This window comes from Lepisma saccharinum, chromosome 7 (genome assembly GCF_977018435.1).
Source record: "Lepisma saccharinum chromosome 7, izLepSacc3.1, whole genome shotgun sequence".
Classification (NCBI taxonomy): Eukaryota; Metazoa; Arthropoda; class Insecta; order Zygentoma; family Lepismatidae; genus Lepisma; species Lepisma saccharinum.
In genome coordinates this window covers 16,490,597-16,515,185 of record NC_139235.1, presented here as the reverse complement: position 1 = coordinate 16,515,185, position 24,589 = coordinate 16,490,597, and the positions used below count along the sequence as shown (strand labels likewise).

The 24,589-nt window shown below is 35.8% G+C and overlaps 1 protein-coding gene across 4 annotated transcripts in view; it reads right to left on the bottom strand.

Moving 5' to 3' along the window:
• Positions 1-969: 969 nt before the first annotated feature.
• The window catches only part of LOC145989744 (cell adhesion molecule Dscam2-like), a 363,117-nt gene continuing 339,497 nt past the window's right edge, over positions 970-24,589 (bottom strand). For 2 of the 4 annotated variants that reach the window (XM_083125027.1, XM_083125028.1), the window contains exons 22-31: positions 24,208-24,477; positions 16,367-16,548; positions 15,252-15,501; positions 12,927-13,070; positions 12,267-12,407; positions 11,127-11,264; positions 9,874-10,010; positions 3,140-3,290; positions 2,401-2,491; positions 970-1,287 (exon numbers count right to left, since the gene is read on the bottom strand). In XM_083125027.1, the coding sequence (XP_082981153.1) occupies positions 1,035-1,287; positions 2,401-2,491; positions 3,140-3,290; positions 9,874-10,010; positions 11,127-11,264; positions 12,267-12,407; positions 12,927-13,070; positions 15,252-15,501; positions 16,367-16,548; positions 24,208-24,477 (1,757 nt within the window). In that variant the 3' untranslated portion in view covers positions 970-1,034. Of the gene's footprint in view, positions 1,288-2,400; positions 2,492-3,139; positions 3,291-9,873; positions 10,011-11,126; positions 11,265-12,266; positions 12,408-12,926; positions 13,071-15,251; positions 15,502-16,366; positions 16,549-24,207; positions 24,478-24,589 lie in introns of those variants that run through there. The other 2 variants (XM_083125029.1, XR_014441890.1) reach the window with 2 other exon arrangements.

Here is a 24,589-nt window from a genome sequence, read left to right as displayed (position 1 = left end):
TTGGTAAATTTTATACCAAAATTTGCAATTATACACATAAAAATAGCACATATCTTACACATGTTTATAATATGTACTTTTTCTCAATATCTCTCTCACACGCGCGCACGGGACTCGCATACACACTTCTACATACCCGAAAAAAAAATGTTTTGTATTCACATCCATATCTATGATAAGCAAAGTATGCACAGAATTTGAACTTATTCTTCACACTACCGAGCCGGCTCCGTGGCGGAGCGGTTAGTACATCTCGTTACGACGCCAGGGGTCCCGGGTTCGAATCCCGGCCTGGGCATAGATGTTTGTGAGTGTCCATTCATCAATTTAATCATATCATCACTCATCCCCATCTTCGCAAATTAGCCAAAGTGGCACAAAAAGCGAAGTAAAATAAAGCAAATCAATCAATCTTCACACCACGGATAAGCACCGCAACTTCCTGAATGCGAGATATAAAGATTCGTAGCAAACGAACTTTTATATGACATTTTTGCGCATGTGTGACTCGCTGGGTCAGAAAATAGGCATATGCACAACATGTTATGCTTTCGGGCGATGTTTGGGAGTTACGATTTAAGACTGCACCGTAGAGTTTGAGTCCTAACATGAATGAATCTTTCCACGGATATCAAAATATTCGTCATTTTTTAAAATAAAACATGGGCATATGCCGTATATCCCATGGATATTTAGCATCGGAGATCCTCTGTATATCCAGCTTTGGAGATGATCTGGATATCCAGGATGGAATATCACATATACGTCCAATAAATATCCAGAGTTGGATATACAGGAAAGGACATCCCATGGGCGTCCAATGAATATCCGTAATATCCATGGCTCTAACTTGGTCATTGTGGTTATCCCTTTAATATGGGTCGTGCGTACGAGAGCACTCTTGCACAAATAGGACTAGTTGCCCAGGCCTCCGCTAACGCAACAAACACAATAAAACTTTCTCTCTGAATATTTTTCGATTTTATTTTTTTTAATAAGAATACAATTAACATTACAAATTGCAATGATATGCGTTAAACAGCAATAGAAAAATCTTGACTCGCGTTGGAGCTCGGTCGCGACCACAGCGAAGACCGCAAACCTAGCTTTAACTTCTTTAGAGTGTCTATGTCGCACTCGGCTTCACTCAGTTCCAGCCTGTCGCCGGTCGCCGTGAGGGCCTCTGGGTGCGTGGAGCAGAACGCCGTCTCGGCGATGGACAGGGGCGGCACGAACTGTCCAGAGGAGCTTCTAAGGTGCTGCTTCGATGGGTGGAACCAATTCGATCTTCGGACATGGAATAGAGACATGATGCTGAATCAGTTTCATTTATTTATATAGATCTTGTTCTCCATGGCAGAGATTAAGGTTCGTACCACTCATCCATAACATTTATATATGTTTATATAAATGTTATGGATGTATTTATGCATTAGACCATAATATATCTATTTTGACACTTTCTTTGTACACATTATTGAGAAAAAGGTTTTATCACAAAATATTTAAATTAATTTACAGTATTTCAAATATAAAGTAACATGTAGGTCTACTTTCAACAAGTGATTTACGTAATCTAAATAGAAACGAATTTTCTACCTTCTTCGTCAAAAACGAGGCATTCATTTCCAGAACTAAATGATGAGTTACTTGAAACCTCTTCTAAATCAGAATCTGAGTCCTCATGCATGTGTGTGAACTCTACGTGACAGAAATGTTCTCACACACCGCAAGGAGGCAAGAAAGAAATCATCTAACTCAGAACAGAGACAATTTCCAGAAATGAAGGTAATAAAAAACTGAGCATCGGCGTATAACACGCACCCTGTTTTTCAGACGTAAAAAAAAGGAAAAAAGTGTGTCTTATATACGCTAGCAGATATGGTAATTCACATAATACACACATACATACATACAATGAATGTACAATGAACATACATAAACCATTGACAATAGGCAAAGCATATAGCTAAGAAATAGCACGACATACACAAGAGAAACACATAGAAATATGTTTGTGTTCCATATTTCTTATATAATCAACTTGTAAAGTATCATTTACTTATATCTATATTTTCCATGAAAATTCTCTACTGTTCAAGCACCATATACATGAACTCAAGAAACTTGTTTCACATTGTATCAAGTAGATTATATATAAATCATTATAACACTCAGTACTTTAACATAATTGAGCATCTCTTTATACATTCTGCAAAAAATGACCAGTATGCAATGTTTGGCAAAAATTTGTAATTTAAATAAATTTGAAATATTTCATTTATGAGCTCAAGCACATTAAATTTCATGTACAATTTAGTTGTAATGAATTCATATTTTTGTTTTTTCTTGTAACTGTTTTTGTAAGATATCGTTTATCAAATTATTAGGAAAATATACCTTGATTTTCCTCTTCTTGGCAGTGACTTTTGTTCATTTTTTGGAGAAATATCTGGAATTGCAGCTGACTGTCGGGGGTGGTAGATGAAATCTGAGAACAGAAAGAATCTACGCTACAGTCCATATGTTTAAAGTTGCGTGTAAACTATATAACAACATATACATGTTACATAAGTGAAACATTCCTACTGATATACTCTGCTGAGATGTCAACCTCTGTGGTATCGAGCAGAATACGACACCAGAGGTCCCAGGTTCGAATCCTCGGTAAGACATGGATATTTGAGTTTGTCTGTCCTGGTTAAATTACTTTCAGCCAGAAAGTATCGGCAATCGGCATTATTAATTTTCCTTACAATTTGTAATGTTAATTGTATTCTTATTTAAAAATAATTAAATGGAAAAATATTAAGAAAACATTGTATTGTCTTTGTTACGTTAGCGAAGGCCTGGGCAGCTAGCTCTATTTGTGGAAAAGTGCTCTCATATGCACGCAATGGTATGCGTTAAACAGCAATAGAATAAACATGTAGTAGCGATATTAAAACTATTATTAAAACTATTATGTTTAATTTGTTTACCCTGTTATTTATTGACGTACAAATGTTTGAAAATTTCCATTATTTTAATGTCAATAAACCACATATTTTGATAATTAACTGTGTTGCTTGATTCACTAGCTCATTTGAAATTTTAATTTTCTTACTGTTTGACAAGGAAATTTAATACCATCACTAACCACGTTCATTTCCGGAATCCCAATCTTTGTTACTGCTTGTACAATTAGATTTTATTGGCTCCTGATCAGAGTCAGAACCCATCGTGTCGTAATCTTCGCTGCCAAAATCCATTTTCTTTCGTCCTCTTCTTCTTCTGCTCGGTTTTGAATACTGCAAGACATAAATTACCTATCATTATTTGGAATAACTTAAAATGAATATGGCGACAGGGGTGGGCACGGGTGCGCAAGCGCCCACCCAAAAAATCCTGTGCCCATCTGATTTCCCACCCAATCAAATTGACTTAATACAGATACTTGAGGATATGTGAATGTTTAATTAAATACGTGTATTCTGGTATTCATTATGTCACGTACACAAACTGCATTGCTATTTTTTTGAAATAAAGGACCATAGACGGCAGCATGCAAAAGGAACAACGATTATATGAGGTGATGCATAAAGCAGTTTAGAAAGTGGGTAAGAGATGGCACCACCCAGGAGAACTTATACGATTGTAAATAGAGACAACGGAAAGAGCAGATATGATGAAATAGTGATTGTATATATTAATACTAATTATGAGGAAATAAATAAATAAATTTAACATAATAACAGGATATAAATAAGGAGAAAAGGGGAATTATCATTCAGTAACGGCATAAGTGATTAATATACAAAAGTAATGAAGTCGAATGGTAATTTCGATTTTGTGTCTATTACGGTTCCCACGAACTGAGAGTTTTGTGTGGCTTTTGGGTTGTTTTTCCCCAGGTGTAGCGCCATTTCACGGCAGCACCCAAGCACATTTGGAAGCGCATACACTGTAGCTCCAAGTTAAGGTTATCGCCGGCTAGGCGGCGATCTTTAACCAACCCCTTTTTCTTTGTTTGTCGGGGGATTGATTTTATTTGGATTGACAAAGAAAAGGAAGAAGAAATATTATTGATTACAAGAAGGAGAAGCCTTAGCGATTATAAGGAGAAGAAGCCTTATTAACTGCATGAAGAAGGCACCTTAAGAAGAAGATGCTATATTGATTATAAGAAGACGATGCTATATTAATTGTAAGAAGAAGATGCCATATTAATTATAAGAAGAAGATGCCACATCAATTATAAGAAGAAGATGCCATATTAATTATAAGAAGAAGATGCCATATTAATTAAGAGGCCATAAGAAGAAGATGCCACAAGAAGAGGCCATATTGATTACAAGAAGAAGAAGCATAAGGAAGATTAGCTACAATAGAAGAATAATATTGTATAAAAGGATTTACAAAGATATTAATATTTGTATATAATTATTCAAGAATATAGTACGAATTGTACCCTCAGTAGTGGGTTAAATCTGTTGTCTCTTTTCATATATTCTTAGCGTTAGTAACCTTGGTCTGTATCCAGAGGTATCTCATTGTCTCTCCCCTGTGCTAAGCTGGTAGGTGCTTACGTGAGAGGACGTGGCAATTACATGTATATTTTACTCATGAATATTATCTATACTAGAAATGTTCACATATCATCATCCCATAAAAAGCTGTCTTAACTTTGTCATTAGAAAGTAAGAAGAATTACTAGAGAACTTGAAACAAAATAAACTGTCATCAATTGAATACTTCTATGATTAGAAGCAGGTAGTAGGCTTAGGAGGCGCAAAATTATGCAGGATACGGTCAAGATGAGATCAGGATTTAGGGTGACCTTGAGGCTGCAGCCCTGTGCCTTCACTGGAGAAAACTGCTTGGAAAAGTACTGCATAAAGAAAAAGGAGGTACTTCGGATGTGATGAAAAAATGTAGAAATACGTATAACTAACCACCTCGTGTAGCTTAGCGAGAAGTTATAACAAACTGTGGAGGGGATTGGGGTGGGGTCTTTGTGTTGTAAGCTCCGGGTCTTCACATACATAAATCCTGGCCTACACATGATTAAAATAATCTCTAAATAAAATCCTGGCCTACACATGATTAAAATAATCTCTAAATAAACAAATAAAAAACCCATCTTAACATTGCTTCCTCCAGCAACACAATATATATTATTTCGAGTCTTTAATTAGGTCTACATTGAAATTCCAGAAATGTCTCTTTCTTTATTTCATTACAATTTTTACATACATGTCATCTTCAAATATCTACGTGGTATACAAACAACAATTTTGTATTCGTTCTACTAATAAATACTAATAAGAAGTAATCACAATAATGACTACAATACCGAGGTGTATAAATTTTGATGTAACAGTTATGTGGGTTTGGAAAAAGCTACAGAATTATTGAATTAATAATAGCCTATCAGTTACGTAATCATGCGATTTTTCTTGTTATTAACTTACGTAGAATTAAAAGAAAAAAGGGGTTGGAAGGAAAGCTTTGTTTTGAGGGCGTCAGAGAACTAATCAATCACGATGAGAATGGTTTAAACTTTAGAAGCATCAGAGGTTCAGCCGAAAAGGTTAACAGAATCTGTAGATGCCGCTGAAGTAAAGAAAAAAGGTGTCACGAAGTATCTATTAGAAAACTTTGTTTGTTTGTCTTTAAATCCACTTGTATGCTCAGATAGGCTAATCGGGACTAAACCTACAGTTTAAAGTGGAGTACGAACCAGTATGTGTGTGCTTCCACCAGGGGAGGGGGCAGTAGAAGCTAGAACCTCTTCATTATAATGCGACAACGTTATGCCATTGGAGAACACACTATACAGAAAGAACTCACAGGAAACGTGTCTTTTCATCACCACAGAAGATGCGTTCATTTAAGAGGGTGTATTGCCAGAGACAAATATTTGAGACTTTCGGTAAACAACGTTATTGTTCACGGAGTTAGCTGCCTTGATCCAAGAATGAAACAATGTGAAATTGAAACTACCACCAACTTTCGAAGGGGTATGAACTAATGAAACTCCACTTTTGGAAGAGTAAGTTGTTGCTGATTCGACTGATTTGTTCTATGTGAAGTCACTTTTCTGCTAATTTGGCTAATGGCGACGGTGAGGTTCAATGGTGATTAGGTGAAAGTGACGAAGGGCCAAAACAAATACACGCAGACACTGAAAATACAACCCGCCACAAATTATTATTTTGACTGTGGTTCCAGGTGCCAGAGATTCGTTGACCTGCAAGATAAAAGTTTCCAGGGTATACTGGGCAGGATAGAGGTTGACATTTGAGCGCTTTCGAATAGGTCGCGCCATACAACCCAAGTTATCTGTGAAAAAGAGATGAAATACCGGATATGGTGATCAATTTCGATGAATTCCTTGTGTCCAATGAATATTATAACTAGATATTCAAGCTCATCAGTTTGAATTATGGAGAAAACAAATCTTCACTGTTGTTGGTGTTTACATACCTTCTGTCGCCATCCTTAAATGCATATATAATGTACACATAATGTGTCTTGCATCGAAAGAAGAAACAAGATATTTCGTTTTGTAAAGGACGTTAATAGTGGTGGCAAATAAAAGAGGGTAGTTGAAACCCTACGCAACTGTAAAAGTCGAATTTAGTATAACTTGCTTTCCGAATCCAAAACGCTAAAATTACATTTGAGTTTCTTGAGTTTTTGTCTTAAGTAATGGGTACTGGATCTGCAGTTTAAAGTGGAATCCGAACCACTATGTGCCTCCACATATGCTAAAATTATGTTTCAAATATTTTTGCTACTATAGGAGGCTTCCCACCGTGTAGCGCGAAGCCCTGACTCTCTCCTAGGGACGGCGCTGGTTTCACATTTATAAACTTCTTGTAACCTAGTAACTTTCGCTGCCTTTTGCATTTGTAAATAATTTCTTCCACAAGTTTCATAACTTTCACATGAATTAAACAGTACACCACAGATAAGTTAATAAATTAACTTATCTGTGGTACAACCCTGCTGTTATTTATTTGTACGTTCACCAAATGAAGTAGTAGGTTATGTGGAAAATTTCTTCTTAACTTGAAGGGATAAGACAATATATCCACTACACAAAGCGAAGTACACAGTGAGCAGTTGAAAGCATGGTCAGTCAGATACAATGAAAGAAAAGGGGACCTAAATGAGAGGAAAGTAGGAAGATTATGTCAAGCAAGACTGACACAAGATAGACAGAAGAAAGAATAGGAGAAAACCCTGAGCAGCAACAGTTCTTTGAGGAGTCAAGACAAGCTCATAGCCAGAGGGAGGGCTAAGGGGGATGAAGCCCCCTCCTGAAATTCTAGAAATATATAATTTAAATAGTGTATAGTGGAAATTAATTTTAATTCCTTAGCAGGATTAAACATTTTCTGTAATAAGATGTAATATAGTTAGAAATTCATCTTCAGGGCTTCCAACATCCAACCTTCTTCGTTTTTAAATGGCAGCTTCTGATTAAGGATGAGCCCTCCTCCCCTTGGAAATAAAATCCTGGCTACGGGCCTGGACCAAGACCTGCCAAGTATTTTTTTTCAATAGGTGACTGCATCGAGTCCCTTCGCCACCTTTATTAGAAGAATTTATGAAAATGTTATACGCACGCGCATGTGTGTGTGTGAAAGAGAGAGAGAAGAAGAACACAAGCAGAGGATAAATAAGAAAATGTACACCAGCAAAAAGAAATGGGAGAAGAAATACAAACGAAGTTAGTGGAGAGGGGAGGGGGAGACGGAGAAAGACAATGCATGTTAGTGAAAATCATCTATGCTTTGTATCTGCCACCCTAATTTATCAATATATGGATCCTGTCCACTCGGTCAAAATTTTCTGGCGCCACCATTTGCCTCCAACAGAGAAAATATCTCCATTTATAGGAAAGCTTACAATACCGTACTCACTTTTGTATTTAAATAATGAACATACATATGTGTAACAATATATATGTAGTCATACACAAGTACAGACAACCACAAAAAACATATATCTACATACAACTGTACAAATGCAGCATATCCATCCTTATGCACATATATACAGTAGTTTAATAATCCCTACAACATAATGTTAACTTTCATTATAAACACTGTCAACCACAAGCGAAGAGATATATAATATATAGGTTGGATGTAATAACATTTGAAGGGCTCTGGTGTAAAACATGGTAAATTAAATTTTGGTCATTTTGGAGTTACAATGTGCATCGTGTAGTCCATTGAAAAGTTACAAGGTCATAATTGTGTCTTCATTGATTTGATTTCTTTTACTTCGCATTTTGTGTAAGTTTTGGCTTATTTGCGAAGATGCAGATGAGTGATGATATGATTAAATTGATGAATAAGCACTCAAAAACATCCATGCCCAGGCCGGGATTCGAACCCGGGACCCCTGGTGTCGGAAAACGATTTCCTAATCACTCCGCCACGGGGGCCGGTAATTGCTATTTTGAAGGTAGAGATTTAAACTAGGGATGGCCTTTTCAAAAATTAAATTTTTAGGTTTTTTGGTTTTCCGAAAATAATTCATTTTTCGAAAAAAAAATCCTTTCGAAAAAAAAGTTTTTTTTAAAAAAATCGTTTTTCGAAAAAAAAAATAGTTTTTCGAAACAATAGTTTCTAGTTTTTTGCTTTTCGAAAAAATTTTCGTACTTCCACTTTTCATTTTCGAAAAAATGACTAATAGATTTTCAATTTTTCGAAAGAAGAGGCCATCTTTATTATATGTACAAATTGCTTATTGAATCACAAAAATCTAATATTGCCATTGTATGCAATTTGGATAGTCTACATAACACAGCTTTGTATCAAGAGAGGCTTGTGAATCGCATTCTGCTTTGCATGCTTAGGTAATAAATAGAGCCTCTGTGTGTGTGAAGTAGATATGTGAAGCTGAAAAACAGTTCATATATAAACATTTTTTTACGAATATTGATCTCCATATAGATATAAGGAAGCTATTTTTAATCACAAACATTCAGAACTTATTTTTTTAAATACTAACGTACTAAAACGATGAAATCTACTTTTCTAATGGTGTTCATTTCAGACATAGACATAGGAAAGCAAAAACTTGTTACAACAAGTAGCTCAGGTTATTGTTTATTGAATAAAATTATTATTAATGGCTTTCATTTTTGTGTTTCAAATTGTTCTTGTTGCTATAAAAAGTCTAATGTCAAAATATTGTTATTGAACTGACATCACAAGTTAGCTTGAATAAAGTGGTATCTGATCACTCATTTTGATAATATCGTTGCATGTAAAGCATGGTAACTATATACAACAATTCCTTGAACAACCATCAAACACATCGCACGTAGCTCCACCGAAAAAAAATATTCGGATGAAGAAATATCATATTTGTATGATAGTAAACATACAAGTGAATCATATTTACTGTAAGTAATTTAGAAATTTATTTTAATTTGTAAATCAGATATTTTTGAAACATCAACTTTCAATATCTCGTAACCTGCATTTTGTCACTTACCATATTTTACACCATAGAAATAAATAATAACAAAATACGTAATGCATATATAACATACATGATCACCATAAATATATAAAAAGAGTAAAACAAAGAAAAAATTAGGGAAATAATATAGAGTAAAACAGACGTGTATACATATGACTTCAAATGTTAGTAAATACAACATACTTTTTAGAATAAGAAAATAATAGGAGAAAACTATGACAAGCAACAATATATTTTAATTTGAACTACCGACCATATTTTAAAACATATAATTCGACGTCCGTGCCAGAGTGATTAGCATAACGTGCTAGGATGCCAGAAGTCGAAAAGTGCAGCCAACTAGACGGGGCTAATAAATATAAACATTCTTTACAATTATCTTACCTTCGCTGGCGGAGATTCACACACATCTGACAGAGATTGTTCGTGGTATATGAAGCTGTGGAGGAGAGTGCTGTTTTGATGTGTCACTGGCTCTGCTATGTGGAAGGTTGCATATGGTGAGATGTCTTCCGGATTTTCTAAAATCAATCAGCAGAAGGAAATTACCAGCTGAAGTGAGTTGAAATAGTCATTTACCTTTAACTTTATCTCTATTCAAACAATACTGTTAAGATCAATAAGTATTACTTTATGGCATATGCCAGTGTCAAATTTGTAACCTAACTTTTGGACATTGAGAACTGCATTTATAAAAAAAACTGTGTATAAAGCAAGGTGGATTTAATCAACATTTAAATCAGGTGATTTTTTAAAAAAGAATCGCTGATTACATCACTTTAAAGAAATAATTTATAGAATAATGCACATAAGGAGATTTTATAGATGTCAGAATCACTTTTGGTGTAAGTACATTAATCTCGTAATCATTTAATGGTTGTTATTAGGCTCAAGAAATGAAAAGAAAGGAAATAAAATATATGTATTGATGGGGTGAAGCTCATATGAAAGGAAATGTAATATGTAATTTGTAAACACACTTAAATTTCTCTTGATTTAAAATTCAATAATTTATATGAGTAAAAATAACAAAAAATTGTAGAATAATATACAAAATCCTAATAATGTTGTATCATGAATAGTGTCGTTATTATCAAACTGTAAATAAACATGGAAGCTGATATTTTGGAAACTATCATTAAAAAAATTCAGCTACAAAAACTATCAGAAATATTTTCAGTTACAATTATATAGTACATCCAGATTGTTTTATTTTCACTGGAAGAAAAGTTGCTATTATAGTTTCAATAACACACTCAACAATCATTTCCATAGTAGGTTTATGCACACAGTATCAGAAACAGAAAACTGTATACGAGTATGCATATAATTTTTTACTTGCTTTAATCAAACTGTTCAAATATTTTACAGGGCCGTTTATCAGAAAAAGCCTTTCTACAAAAAAAGATATATATATACATATGGTGCCAGAAACCATACATGCAATTTTAAGCGTGTTAAGAAAAAACTATTTAAATAAAAGAAATATCAAAAATGATTTTTATCCACCCTGATATAAAGTCTTCACTTTGGAGATATTTAATTTGGAAAACCGAAATAAATTCTATTGGATGATAGGAATAGTAAAATAATAATATTTTATACATATTCTAGTTTTGAGTATGTAAAATCAGTACCTGGTACCTTCTCAGAAGTAGGATCCAGCTTATTTATGGACGCGTAGTACTGTTCCCTCTGCACAGCGTTGTGCTTGTTGTCTAAAGTGGCAGACAATTGAGATTCTTGAAGCTCGTTTAACCGCCCGTGGGCATTTTCTGAAATAATGTTTAAAACATTATATTCCAGTACTTGTGCAATATCGGTTTTTCGAGCAATAAGGAAGATTTCAGTCCGAAGCAACATGCAACAGGAGGATTTCACGCCGAAGCGGCAAGCGACGCGGGCCTCTTCAGCCGAAAGCAAAACATTCACCGCGCATGGACGAACATCAGACTGAGGCGACATGGTGTACGGTATTGAGAAAACTGCACACTCTAAACGATACAGAAGAGAAGTGACTCGTGCAGATTGTTGTGTCGCATTAGTCCCAAAAGTTGCATTTATTTCTGAAGGTTAGTTTACAAGTCACGTGTCGCTTGTAGCTTCGGTCTGATAGCTCCCGTAAAGTTTATGCCAATGAACAATGAAGCAATTGTTGAAGTTCTACTTATCAACTACATCATTTTTGGAAGATCCTCTATCTCTTTCTCTTGAAGTAAATTAGTATGGTATTTTAGCCAATAAAAAAACTTGAAATCTAAAGATTTTTTTCACGAAATACAATAGTTAAATTTTCCCTACATCAAATATGATTGAACATTTTGAGCCCTAAGTTTATTATTAACATTAATATGCCGCCTTCCTTTGGCTTCAGTTAAGCAAGTAAGGGTAATATATAACACCAATTTATTCAGGTCGAAGCTGATTGCATTTTGCTTCTTACTTGATGAATTAAATTGAAGTATTCAGTACATGTGTCTTGTTTCAGACATTTAATAATAGAAAATCAATCCACTATTTGTACACAAAGAATGATGTCATATATTGTTTAGTATTTTATGATTAATTAATTACTTTACATCTAGTACATGATAATCAATGTTTAAATTGAAGAACATGTTTTCTAAGCATTCATCTACCACTATAAGAAAATGATATGCGACGATCTAGCATTTATTGTGGATTTAGTTCTTATTCACCAAATAAATATTAGAAATATTACTTACCACAGAATACCAAATAAGTGCGTAAATTGCAGAACAAGGGATAATACTTACTACTTCGCCAGTAGAGACAGGCAGCAACTGTGGTCCCAGCTAAGGCAAGGGTCGATAGTACGAAGGGAACTATAATCCTAACATCCATGTAAAAAGACTTGGTTCTTTGCCCAACAGTGGCAAGCTCTGGAGGGGGCGGTTCTTGAAAGAAATGGCAATTATATAGGTCTACTATGTATGTATGCACATGTAGCCTATATGTATACATGTGTGTGTGTCCACATGCATGAAAGAGAAAGGATTTTCGTATTACACACACACATATTGTGTTTGTATCACGTAATATTAACGTATTTTAATATGTAATAACTGTACTCTAATATATGATAATCAATTTAAAGAAATACACTTTTAATGAGAAAATACATGCAGTAATTAACGCAGATGTGATTATCTTAAAAATCAAATACTGTTGCAACATATGTATTTTGAAATTAATAATAACACATATCTGAATATCAGTTACGGAAATTTTCGTAAATGCGAACTAAATGTTGAATCTAACTTGTTGTATTGCATTAATCATACGAAGAAGCCAATTATTTTATGAAAACTCTTACAAGTCGGTAGTATCATGAGCATATGGGAGAAATATTGCAACGAAACAAAAGCAGAATGGAAACGAAATGAAAATATCAACAATTGTTGCAAATTACTTACCTCCATCTTTTGTTAAAGTTACAAAAGTATATTCTGCAGTTGAAGATCCCGCCATATTGTTAGCTGTCACTTGAAGAACATAAGTGGAAGAAGGCGAAAGGCCAGATATCACGAAGGTTTTTTGTGGTTTTAGGTCATTTGAAACTGTAATAGAAAGGTAGCATTGTTGTATTGCAGTAATTCGACAAAAGTGAAAAACAACACTGACAGAGTAATAGATATACAGTACTATGGGGCATAGAGGAAAGTCACCAAAACCAACATACCATTTTGTTTTTAATCTTAACTCAGAGTAAGGAGGAATTTTTCGAAGAGCATCAATGATTACATCAATTCCATGTACAAGTATAAGCTGTGTAACAATATATATTACATCATCATTTTGTGAAACAAAATGTACAATTATGCCATTGAGGAAATGGGTTCATAAACCGAAATACCTGTTTAAAGAAGGAAGTACAAAGCAACGCAAACAAATGAAGATACTTTATTGGGGCTGGAGATACACTTTTTGGAGATCCAGGAGAAGAAATCTGGCTATCTGTGTCTGTATCAACCGCAATGCAGTCAGCATCAATAAATATATTCCTATTTAATGAACACATATCAGTTCTATGAAATACATTTACTGCTCCCCCTACCTGCCATTTAAATATACTTTGTCCAGCAGCTCCGCTATAAGACAGACATACATTCAGTTTGATCTCAGTCACTAACCGATTTATTTTGTACGTGTACAAAATAAGCTTTTAAAGAACACAAAAGAGCCCTCAGGATCGAGTATGGTGATAATGAAATTATTTCCGCAAAATTTGCTCTTGCTAGGTCAATTAATTCAATGTTACGGGTATGACTTAACAGCATGTCTCTTCAGGGAAGAAAATTATTGACTGTCAGTTTAGGGAAGTACGTCATCAATCACAATAATCTCAAGAATCTACGAACACCACACCTTCACAACTAATAGAAATACATGTTTGGGATCGTTAATCTATCTACAATAACATGGTAAAACTGTAAAACTTTCATCACCTCTCTAGTATGAATAATATAGTACTATTCAGACAAAAAAGTATTGAAATAACAGAAAAAGAAAAATCTCTTCCTACACATAGAAAACAGTCACCAACGCCCTTTTAGCTGGTCGCGCAGTACCTTGGGAGCTTAAAAAATAGAGTTACATTGTTACCGCAAATTGGCAGGACTTCTCGGCTGTGAAATTGGGGTGTTTCAGTTTAGGAGCCCTATTTGAATTTCCTCTACTTATCAGATAGTCAAGTAATCATTCACAATCAGTGTGGGTTGATCTGGCTCACAGTACATATGAGACATCCAGTTTCTGTGAGAAAATATATAGTGCTTCTCAAGTGCAAGGTCGTTCGTAATTATTGTCGGGCTCTCTGTGGCTTAATATTTTTTTTAATTGGAGAGGATCAAATAAGGCAGCCCACAGAACAGGAAGTGTTAGTTACGAAATAAGTTGAATTCATGAAGTGTACATAACTAATGGTATCTTGATGATTAAGACATTATATTTCAAAATGTTGACTGGTCAAGAATTTTAATTTGAAATTAAAATTTTGGGTGCGTCAGCGCTTAGGCTATTTTGCACCCGTCACTTTATACGGGGTCCAGCCCCTTACCTGAACTAAAATGTAACTAATAACATAACTGTAACGTTGGAAGACTAAAATATTCTGACCTAGGTTAACAGAACTAAAATAAACATTACTGTAATGTCGTGTCGTAACTAAAATATTAAAATATTCTGACTTCGGTTAAAAGCTGAGGCTGTAAAGAAGCATTCAGCACAGATAAGGACAAGACACAGGACAGCACACAGAATTATACTGGTCATTGGGCCAGTCGCCAGAGCCTCGTTCGTCTGCCAAATGCAGTCCAGGGTGTACTACGTGGAAGTAAGGTTGACAATTGGGTGAATTATGTGGAAGTTCACCCCTTACACCCCGACTGGTCAAGAGAAAACAATGAGAGTACAATGTCGGCTGTCACAATGTAGCGTTACAGATGTCAGCACAAAGAAGATCCACCCCTCCAACTTTGATTCAAGATATGAATAATTACACTGGAAATTGAGAACAATTTACTCCTCGGAAAAATATTCCTGTAAACACGTCTAGTAGTGTCATTGATAATAAATTTCGACATTTTATAATTGAGACTTCACTAAACAAAATCCATTATTTTTTAACTGAAATGTGCCAATTTCACAATATTTGCTAACTAAACCATTGTAAATCGAAGTAATTATTATTGATGCCAAGTGTGTGTTTATGACAGTACACAACCTCAACGTATACTCACCTAAAGTCCAATGCCTCTGGCTTGCTGTTCGATACTGCACAACGAAGTAAAGCAGAGAACATCCATTGTCTGGCCATATGTGAAGGCGAAGTCTAATGTATGTAGAGTTCACTTCAAGAACCTCAGACTCTTTAGGGATGCCTGGGATCTGCCCTTGAGTACGTAGGACCAGTGTGGTACTCGGAGGACTAGCACCGATGATCGTGTAAGTAGTCAAGAACACGTGGTAAATTGTCCCACACAGTAAGTCCTACAAATACATACATCATTAATTGGTTCAATATGGAGTTATAAAAATCAAATGATCTACCAAAACATCAATATAAGCAGAGATAAAGTTCAGCAAATCATTGTATAAACAGAAAAACATGTTCTCGTGGTTTTACAACACTTATTATTGTCAAGTGTAACTTAAATTAAATCAAAGAAATTTTAACAAGTACATTTCTACTGACCTGTATTATATAACAAAATAGAAAATGGCACACTTCTACTTGACGAATAACATAGAAGAAGCAGAAATATTTCAATTATGTATTTTACTTAAATGTAAGGGAAATAAATCCAGAGATCAAGTAAATTTATTTTTTTAGCAGAATAACAACATTTGAAAGATAAAGACGAGCAAGAAACATATGGTTAATGCCACTGATTTCACAGATTAAGACACATTAAAATTGGAGTACTGAGATCGAAGCTCTATAAACCTCTGCTGGTATTCTACCATTGGAGTATCTGGCTTTTTTTGGGGGGGGGGGTTATAGACAAGTCAATATATTTATGATACATTCAACAGACTTAACTCTGAAATTATAGTGAACCCCAGTATAAATCAGGTGGATAAGAAGACGAGGGAAGAGAACGATGAAGAGAAGAGATGGGAACGTAAAAGCGAGCAGAAGGAAAAGAAATCATCTGGGAAAAGGATGGAAATGAAGAAACAAGGAAAAAAACAGAAGAGACTTGGGAAGACAAGATAGGTGAAGACATTCAAATAGCATGGAAATATTAAAAAAATGAATGAAAATAAGGAAAGGGAGTCGAATGATGAGGAGAATAGAATGTAAAGGGAAAAGAAAGAAGAGACAAGGAGAAGGAAGACAATTAATCCCTACCTTGAGCTCGTAATTGTGGATTCGCCTTTGTAACGAGAGTTCCTGCCAATCGCCGTGACTGCGCCGGTAATGCAGGGTGAAGCCAGACAAAGGAGCGTTCCCCAGATCACCAAGTTTCCAGTGGAAGAGGATGCTGCTGCTTGTGGTACTCGTCACATAGAGACTAGGAGAACTAGGAGGCACTGCAGAGACATGTAGAAAATTGATCTTAGCAGAGAACTAGAAATGCCATTTCGCTTCATGATGTGACTATTCTGTATTCTATAAGGTAGATATTGAAAAGGGAGGGACAAATTCACGACATATATACATTCAGAAAACAGAATTGGAACTTGGAATACTTGCAATCGCGTTACTCTAACTACTTAGCTACAAGCCAGTATTTTCTGTAATGTTGTTGATATGTTTGGTGGGTGGCAGGGGTGCTCATCCCGGCCCCAAGACCCTGGACGAAACCAAATAATTTTGATAAATACATAGTAACTAATTTAAATTTGAATGCAATAGCCTGTCAAGTGGTAGACAGTTTTATCTTAAAATGTAAACTTTCGACATGCAGACAACTAGCACATTGTTTGGTTGGATAATTTGAAATGTCAAGAAATGAATTATGCATATACAGTGTTTTTGGACGGTAGTGATTGCTGCTACAACCTTTTCAAGCATTCCCATTGGCTGGTAGCTTTTTTGGGGTAGTAAATAATCTGTGGTGGTTAGGTCAGGCTTGTTGGCTTTGGTTCTCTTAGAAAAATAAAACGAAAATGGTTGTAGCAGCAGTACCGACCTTTTTGGATGGGGAAAACATGTTAAAAAGGGCGCAACTTAATGATAACATAGAAAAATCTAACTGGGCACACCAGTGACGTACGCAGGAGCTTTTTTTTTCCGGAGGGGCCGGAATTGGAAACTAGATATTACATAGTTACATAGCTTGGGACGGGATACAGGTAAATATAATTTATTACCTTCATTTGAAAATTGTTCAAAGAAAAAAATGGTAATCCGAGGTCGTTTGAAGAGGAGTTTGCATTTATCATTTTGCCTTTTCCAGTGCTCTTTACTGCTTTCTTTTGAAAAATTTGACTTTCTAAAAAATTCAGGAGCTCCAGCACAATCACCTCCCCCAAATCCTGCCTACGCTAGTGGGACACACCAAATATTCGTACTCTGATTCAATTATTATTTCATACACAGAGTCGTAGATAGTGAAAATAGAATTTGGTGTCCCCTTGGAACAAATTGAAGACTAAAATTGGTAAACGCTGTTAGTACCAAAATAATTAAAACACCGTTTTCCACGTTAAACTGTGAAATGTGCCATGCTTCATAATGTGGTAAACGTGAAAAGTGGCTGGTAGCCTTGTAAGTAGTTCAAAGGGCGTGTAAAGAGGTCACTAGTGTGCATGTTGTTACGGGCTGATGTGCGGAACGATGCGATTTCCCAACACTTTGGCTTTTGGCACTTACAACGTTTGCCACTTTAGTCCTCAATTCTCCTCCTATGCTTAAGGTATTTCAAAGTCGAAATTTTCTGGATTGTATCTCAAGTGCAAATATCACTTGATGCGACAAGTTACATTATTTATTTTTCTGTTGTATCTGTATTTACAATGCGTTACTATGTAGTATATTTAGTAAATTGGTGCATCTGCAGGAAGAAATCGCCAAATCCTGTGAATAGGCTGGATGGGGAATAAATTCGAAGCAAAGTTCGTGTAATTTTGTCATTGCGATGCTCGATTTTTGGGACGGCGCGACGCGTTTTCCTGTTGAAGAAACACTTTTTGGGCTGATTGGGAAACTCATCTATTCACCTTATGAACTGCAGCATCATCTCCTGAAAATATTCAAACAACCCTAGTATACGAACACTGCAATACCGCCAGATCAGGAACCGGCGCGGAGACCGCCTTTATGGCAGTGACCCTCTGTTGCCGCGTTTATGTACGAAGGAACTCGCGGTCAAATGACCAATTACGCCTATCGTTTGGGCAAGATGTGACAACTTTAACTTTAAAATCCCCCCCTGCCCAAAGCAGCCATTAGGGAAACAGTTTATATATATATATATATATACAGAGCATTCCCTGTCATTCCTGGCATCTCCGAAGGAAATTGGCATTCACACGTGCAAGTTTGTCTACTGTAATTCTCCCGATTTCTCGTACAATACTCTCTTTTAACTCACGGATGGTTTGCGGATTGTCTTTGTATACTTTATTTCCCCATTTTTCTTTCCACTTTTATTCAGAACTGACCCTGTTACTCCAAACTTTTTTACGAGGTTTAATATAAGCTACTGTCGCGGACCCGTTCACCGGGAAAGACGAGTACTGATGCCGGACCGCTTGCTTCCGAGTCTCGTAGCGAATGTCAGGGAATGCTCTGTATATATATAACCGTTCTGCGCTGTGATTGCACACAGATTAGTACGTCGACTTCACTGTAAGAATTCTATTTTTAAAACTGATGTCATTAATCAACATCATGGATATTGTTCATGTCTCGTAATGCAGCAGCCGACCTTCGTAGCGGACTGGTTAGCACAGGTCCCGGGGTCGAATCCGCACTGGGGCATGGTGTTCTTTGTACAGTGTTCCTTCACCAATTTCATCATATAACCACTCATTCTCAATGTTGCGTTCAGCCGAAAGTGGAATAGAAGCTACGGTCAATAACAAAATGAAATCAAATATTAATGCAGCTGTAGTATAATCCTTCAAAATCATCTTATCAAGACGTCAAACACGGATAAACGCGAATGAAGAAGCGAGCAAGAAAATTTATCTCTTTCTTTGCAAACTTACAAGAATATTTAATTTGGCGTCAATACTTTTCACAGGCGTCAGAAACGAAAAGGGTGCATCACTAAGAAGTGGGGTTGGAAAAAAGTACAATATAAAATAAATGGTAAGACAATCAAAAAAATTTATTTGCTTTTTCGTATATATTATTATCACAAAATGTGAACCGTGAAACGTATCTACCGTTATCTGTAAAAAAATAAGACATGTTTTCGGGAGAGGCCTCTTCCAGAACCCTGTTCCCAGATGTTTCGATCTGCCCTTGCTTAGCGGGAGTAGAATTGCGAGCGAAGCGAGCAAGAATTTTTTTGGACATTTATTTCGAAACTGGCAATAATACTAATACTAGATAATATTGTCACTCCTTCGAAATTTTCCTCTTTTGCTACTTCAGCACCCACTTTGCCTCTGGGCTTTTGGCGCCTCTTCGCCTTCACGCGGTGGGTCTAAAATCACTCATCCTCATTATCCTAACGTGACAAAAAAAATACGTAAAATAACGAATATTTACCCGTGGACCTCTTGTGTAGTAGTCTGTGCTATATTTTACTTCACTACGTTTTCATGTATCAGATGTTTGTTCTAGGAGTTAAGGAAAAAAGGCGGAAAGTTATGACACCTACGCTATACCGTTTAGCGAATAATTCAGAGTAAAATTCACTTGATAGCATGCAACTTCCAAATGGTATAGAATAAAGACAGCCTAAATAATGATCATCATACGCAGGGCTCGAAAAATCCCGGGCGCCAGGGCGACTAAAAATTTCAGCCTAGCGACTATGATCTTTTGCTGTAATATGTACGAAATTTTGAAGATTCTAAGTTCAAATTGCAGTACAGCGTACGCTAGCATTTTTTTTATCAACGTTGTGAACATTCCACAGAATCAGCAACAATTTCTTACACTTTGTCCCACATTTCCTGCTTTCTCAAATGATTTAGCGATGTTTTGAATACCGTCATGCTCAGCTTCTTGTACAGAATGTTTCAAAAGTCGCACAACCCAAACTTTGAAAATGTATATCATGGAAACAGTAAGAGCTATTTACACCGGGTTTTCTGCTTTATAAAGCCTCATCCATTGAGATATTTTTCAATGCAAAAAAACTATCAGTTTACGCCATACAGAAAATTAGATAAATTAATACCTGGCGGAAGGCAGCGTTAAAATTTTTCCAGAAATGCACTTTTGAGACAAAAATATATAAGAAATTACCGAAGGGTCATAATTAGATGTCTGATGCCATGCCAATCTGTCATTTAGACCAATATTGATCATGTGCAACATTTGATGGATTTTGGACTTAACGATTTTATGGTTTGAGTGAAAAAGTTACAATTTTGTGGCATAGATGGCAACACTAGCAGGTTGAAATATTGTCAACAGACGCATGCAACATGTGCCTAAGTATTGGCCTTAAATTTACATGAAAAATCATAAATAAAGATTTTGTTCCGAAATTGAACTCTTGAGAGAATCCAAGACTACCCCTGGTTATCGTGAATTCTCTTCACTCACCTTCGCCGCTACTGTGCCGTTTTTTTTTATCGATTTAGCATGGCGTATTTATTAGAGCAGTACGTGTGCATTGCTAAAGAGTATTTTACTACTCATTCTTACAGTCACGTGCAAGATGTTTTCCAATAAAAATGCTCTGCTTCTGCTGTACCTCACAAAGCAACTGTTTTACAACCAGTCAAACACAATCAAATGATCCCTAAAAATTGTTCAAGAGTTGGTATTTATTGTTGAAAATCAGTTCTCAGATGTTTTCAGCAAATTTACAATGTTTTTTTTTAAAATAATGTAATTGCTTGGATAAATGCTAACATAGATTTATTAACCCAGTGATAGCCTACATGATCAGTTTAGTGCAGAAAACCCGGTGTAAATATCTCTTACGGTTTTCATGATGTACATTTTCAAAGTTCGGGTTGCGAGACTTTTGAACCACTCTGTAGTATGCACAATTGTAGGTGGTTTCCTGGCGCCTGATTTTCAGAGCTGGCGCCAAGCTTTGAAGAAAATTTTTCGAGCACTCATAATACGCATTTTACACCAAAGCGCTAAATATTGCCCCCTCCTTAAAGTTCGATTCCCCCTTACTTTAGAAATTATGTGCCAATCTAAGACTTAACAATGATAATATCTGGATATCGCCCCCTCGAGAGTCCCTCCAATTTAATGCTCAATCCCCCCCCCCCAGTAGAATTCCGTGATAATGTCAAGAATTTTATTGAGTTCCTCCCAAAATTAATTCTTGATCTCCCTACAAGAATTCACCTGATAATTTAAAACTTAATAAGAACTTGGCACTGTCAGCCCCAATTAATGCTTATTACCCGTTTTTTAGCAGTACATTAGCATACGAAGTGATTATTTGTTACATGTTAACGAAGTTGAACTGTCAAATGCTGAAGTTTTTATTCAGTCAAATTTCTATCACAAAAAAGTAAATTAAAAATCCCCCCCAAAAAGGTCCACCCATGGGAACCCCTGGTGGGTGATGTTTCATGAGAAATCTCAAATTCTAAACGATTCGCAAAAATGTATATCAATCCCAATATTACCATACCAATTTCAATGACTTGCAAATCTGTTTTATTTTCCTGTGCTGACAATCAAAGCCCGTGCTGAAGTAAGTTACGGTATTCTGGGACGTGATAGCCAGTGCTCGAAGTTTTGGGAGGTTGCGGGGGGGGGGGGGGGATGGTACCCTTCCAGCTGTCTCATTGTCACTATGTTAAACCATACGAGGATCTCCCCAGCTACCATTTTCACTTCGAGCGCTGGTTTACAGCAGTTTTACAAGCGTTTTCGGAAGTAGGGAAATATGTCTCAAGTACTTTTTCTAATTTTCACAAATGATCATTTTAAACTCCCACATTGCAACCAACACCAGGGCTTTCCTTGCGATGTAGTAGTACCGTTTCTGGACCACAGATGTCAGCACTCAAACAGCTGACACACTGCGCCATCTAACGTGGGGCGTTGAACTTCCACGAATTCTTGTGTCAAGCACCTATATGATCTTTTCATGGAAGTATGGACTACATCGATATTTTAAACTGCTTCCCCAATTATAACTTCAGAATGAAGTTCTCAAAATATTTTATATATTATAAGACATATCCCCATTGTAAACAACTATACATTAATTACCGTAATAATGATAAAGATATTTTTCCATTAAACACCGTGAAAATAATAAAAGTAATATAGGCCTACCATGAACAAATTGGTGGTTGATATTACTACGAATCTCCTAGACTATGCATGAAAGTGGGAGAAGTATAATTATGATAGTATTCCCATTACTTTGAATCTTCGAGAAGGAATTGAAACTCAAAAGTGTTTAAATATGTATATTTCTTTACGTTTTCTTTGTTAAGATTGAAAAGAAAAATGTGATTTACGAATTTATTATTCATCTACGTATATTGACATTAAGATAATATTTGCAAAGGTCTGTAAAATTTTATATTCAATAGATATCAAAACACATGCACATACAAAGAATTAGAATTATTAGAATTAGAAATTCTTTATTCATGGGCGAAGTTCAGCCTGTGGCTGCTCTACCACTTAACCCGCAAAATCTAGTACAATAAAACAAACAAAATACAATTACTACTATAACATAAGAATTCCATTACATTTTCACTTCTAAATATTTCAGTAATTAACACTCTAAAAAGATAAAAACAATTTTACTCATTCACACATATCAAAGTAATTAAGAATTATAATGAATTAATTATAATTATGCATTCAGTAATTAACACTCTGGAAAGATAAAGACAATTTTACTCATTCTCACACATCAAAGTAATTATAAATTATAATGAATGAATTATAATTATGCATTCAGTAGTTAACACTAAAAAGATAAAGACAATTTTACTCATTCACACACAACAAAGTAATTATGAATTATAATGAATGAATTATATTATGCATTCAGTAATTAGCACTCTAAAAAGATAAACACAATTTTACTCATTCACACACATCAAAATGTTCATCTTGGGTTCAAATCTGCTCATTTTCTGTTTTGATTTCAACGTAAGCATGCTGAATCTAGACATGTGTACTGAGGCTCTGTCCTTGCTCATGTAGGCCTAGAAGTACTTTTGTTACTGTCCTTTAAAAGCTGTTGTATGTCGCACACGAGGTAGCATCTGGTGGCAGCGCATTCCAACAATATGCAGAAGCAGCTTTGAAGGATGACAGGAATATGGATTTTGAAAATCTGTCCAGATGAAGTTTCTTAGAGTGTCGAGTGTGTATGCCGTGTCTAAATTGGGGTGTGTCGTATAAGTATGTCGGTGTTTTTGTTTGCAGAATTTTGAATATTGTGCAGGCCAGATGTAGTTTTCTGCGTCGTGTCATATTCAGCCAATAAACGTCATTTAAGTAAGGCAGTATGTGATCCCTTAGTTTCAAGCTAAATGCAAAATGTATACAAGAATTCTGTACTTTTGTGCAATTTTAGCATTCTTTTTTGTTAAATTAACAACGTCACAGTAATTGAAAATGGGAAGAACTGGTTTTAATTTAATCTGATTAACATTGTTAAAAATATATCAACTAATGTAGTGTGTCAGGTTAAGTAAGTCTTTGTTATTAAAACTTTACAATCGTTCTTCGTGTTTCTACATAGTTAATTGTCGAAATGAAGAAATACGATAAAGATTTATTGTCCATGCTAATTTGCTGAATTTATCAAGTAAGACGATCTGAACAATCCAGAGGCGTGCCCAAAATTTTTGAAATGGGAGGTTACGTATCCTTTTTTTAGTAGTCACCCCTCATTTTGCCTTTAAGGAATACTGGGTGAAAAGGTAGATTATGACCCCTATCAACCTCCATTGGGCACGCAACTGGAACAATCTTTGAATGATTTCGACTGTAGCATTTATCTAAGTATCATAATTACATAAGAATCGTTATGATATAATATGAAATTATAATATTATCCCCTTTCATATCATATATCCCAAGACTAAAGTAAGAAATAGAACGTGTTACTATACCTTGAATTATTAGCGTGTACTGAATTCGATCAACGCCCTCGCTGTTTTGAACTTGGCATGTGTAATTGGCTGAGTCTCCTCTCTGCACATTTTCTAATTGAAGCGACCCCATGTCCAGCACGCGCACCCTCTCGGTCGGTCGAAGGAGCGACACGCCCCTGAACCACTCCCACTGCAGCGTAGGCTGGCCCACCATTAGGCACTGAAGCATCGCCTGAGATTTCCATGGCATAGTCACAACTCCGCCAAACGAGTAGATCCTTGCAGGCACTGCAAATGGAAAAATATTTGTAATATTGCTGTCTAAATGTTATAAGTACACTCTCTGCGTCTGGAAATTGTGCAGCAAGGTCGCGCATGGCAGTAGAGAAGGGAAGAAAGC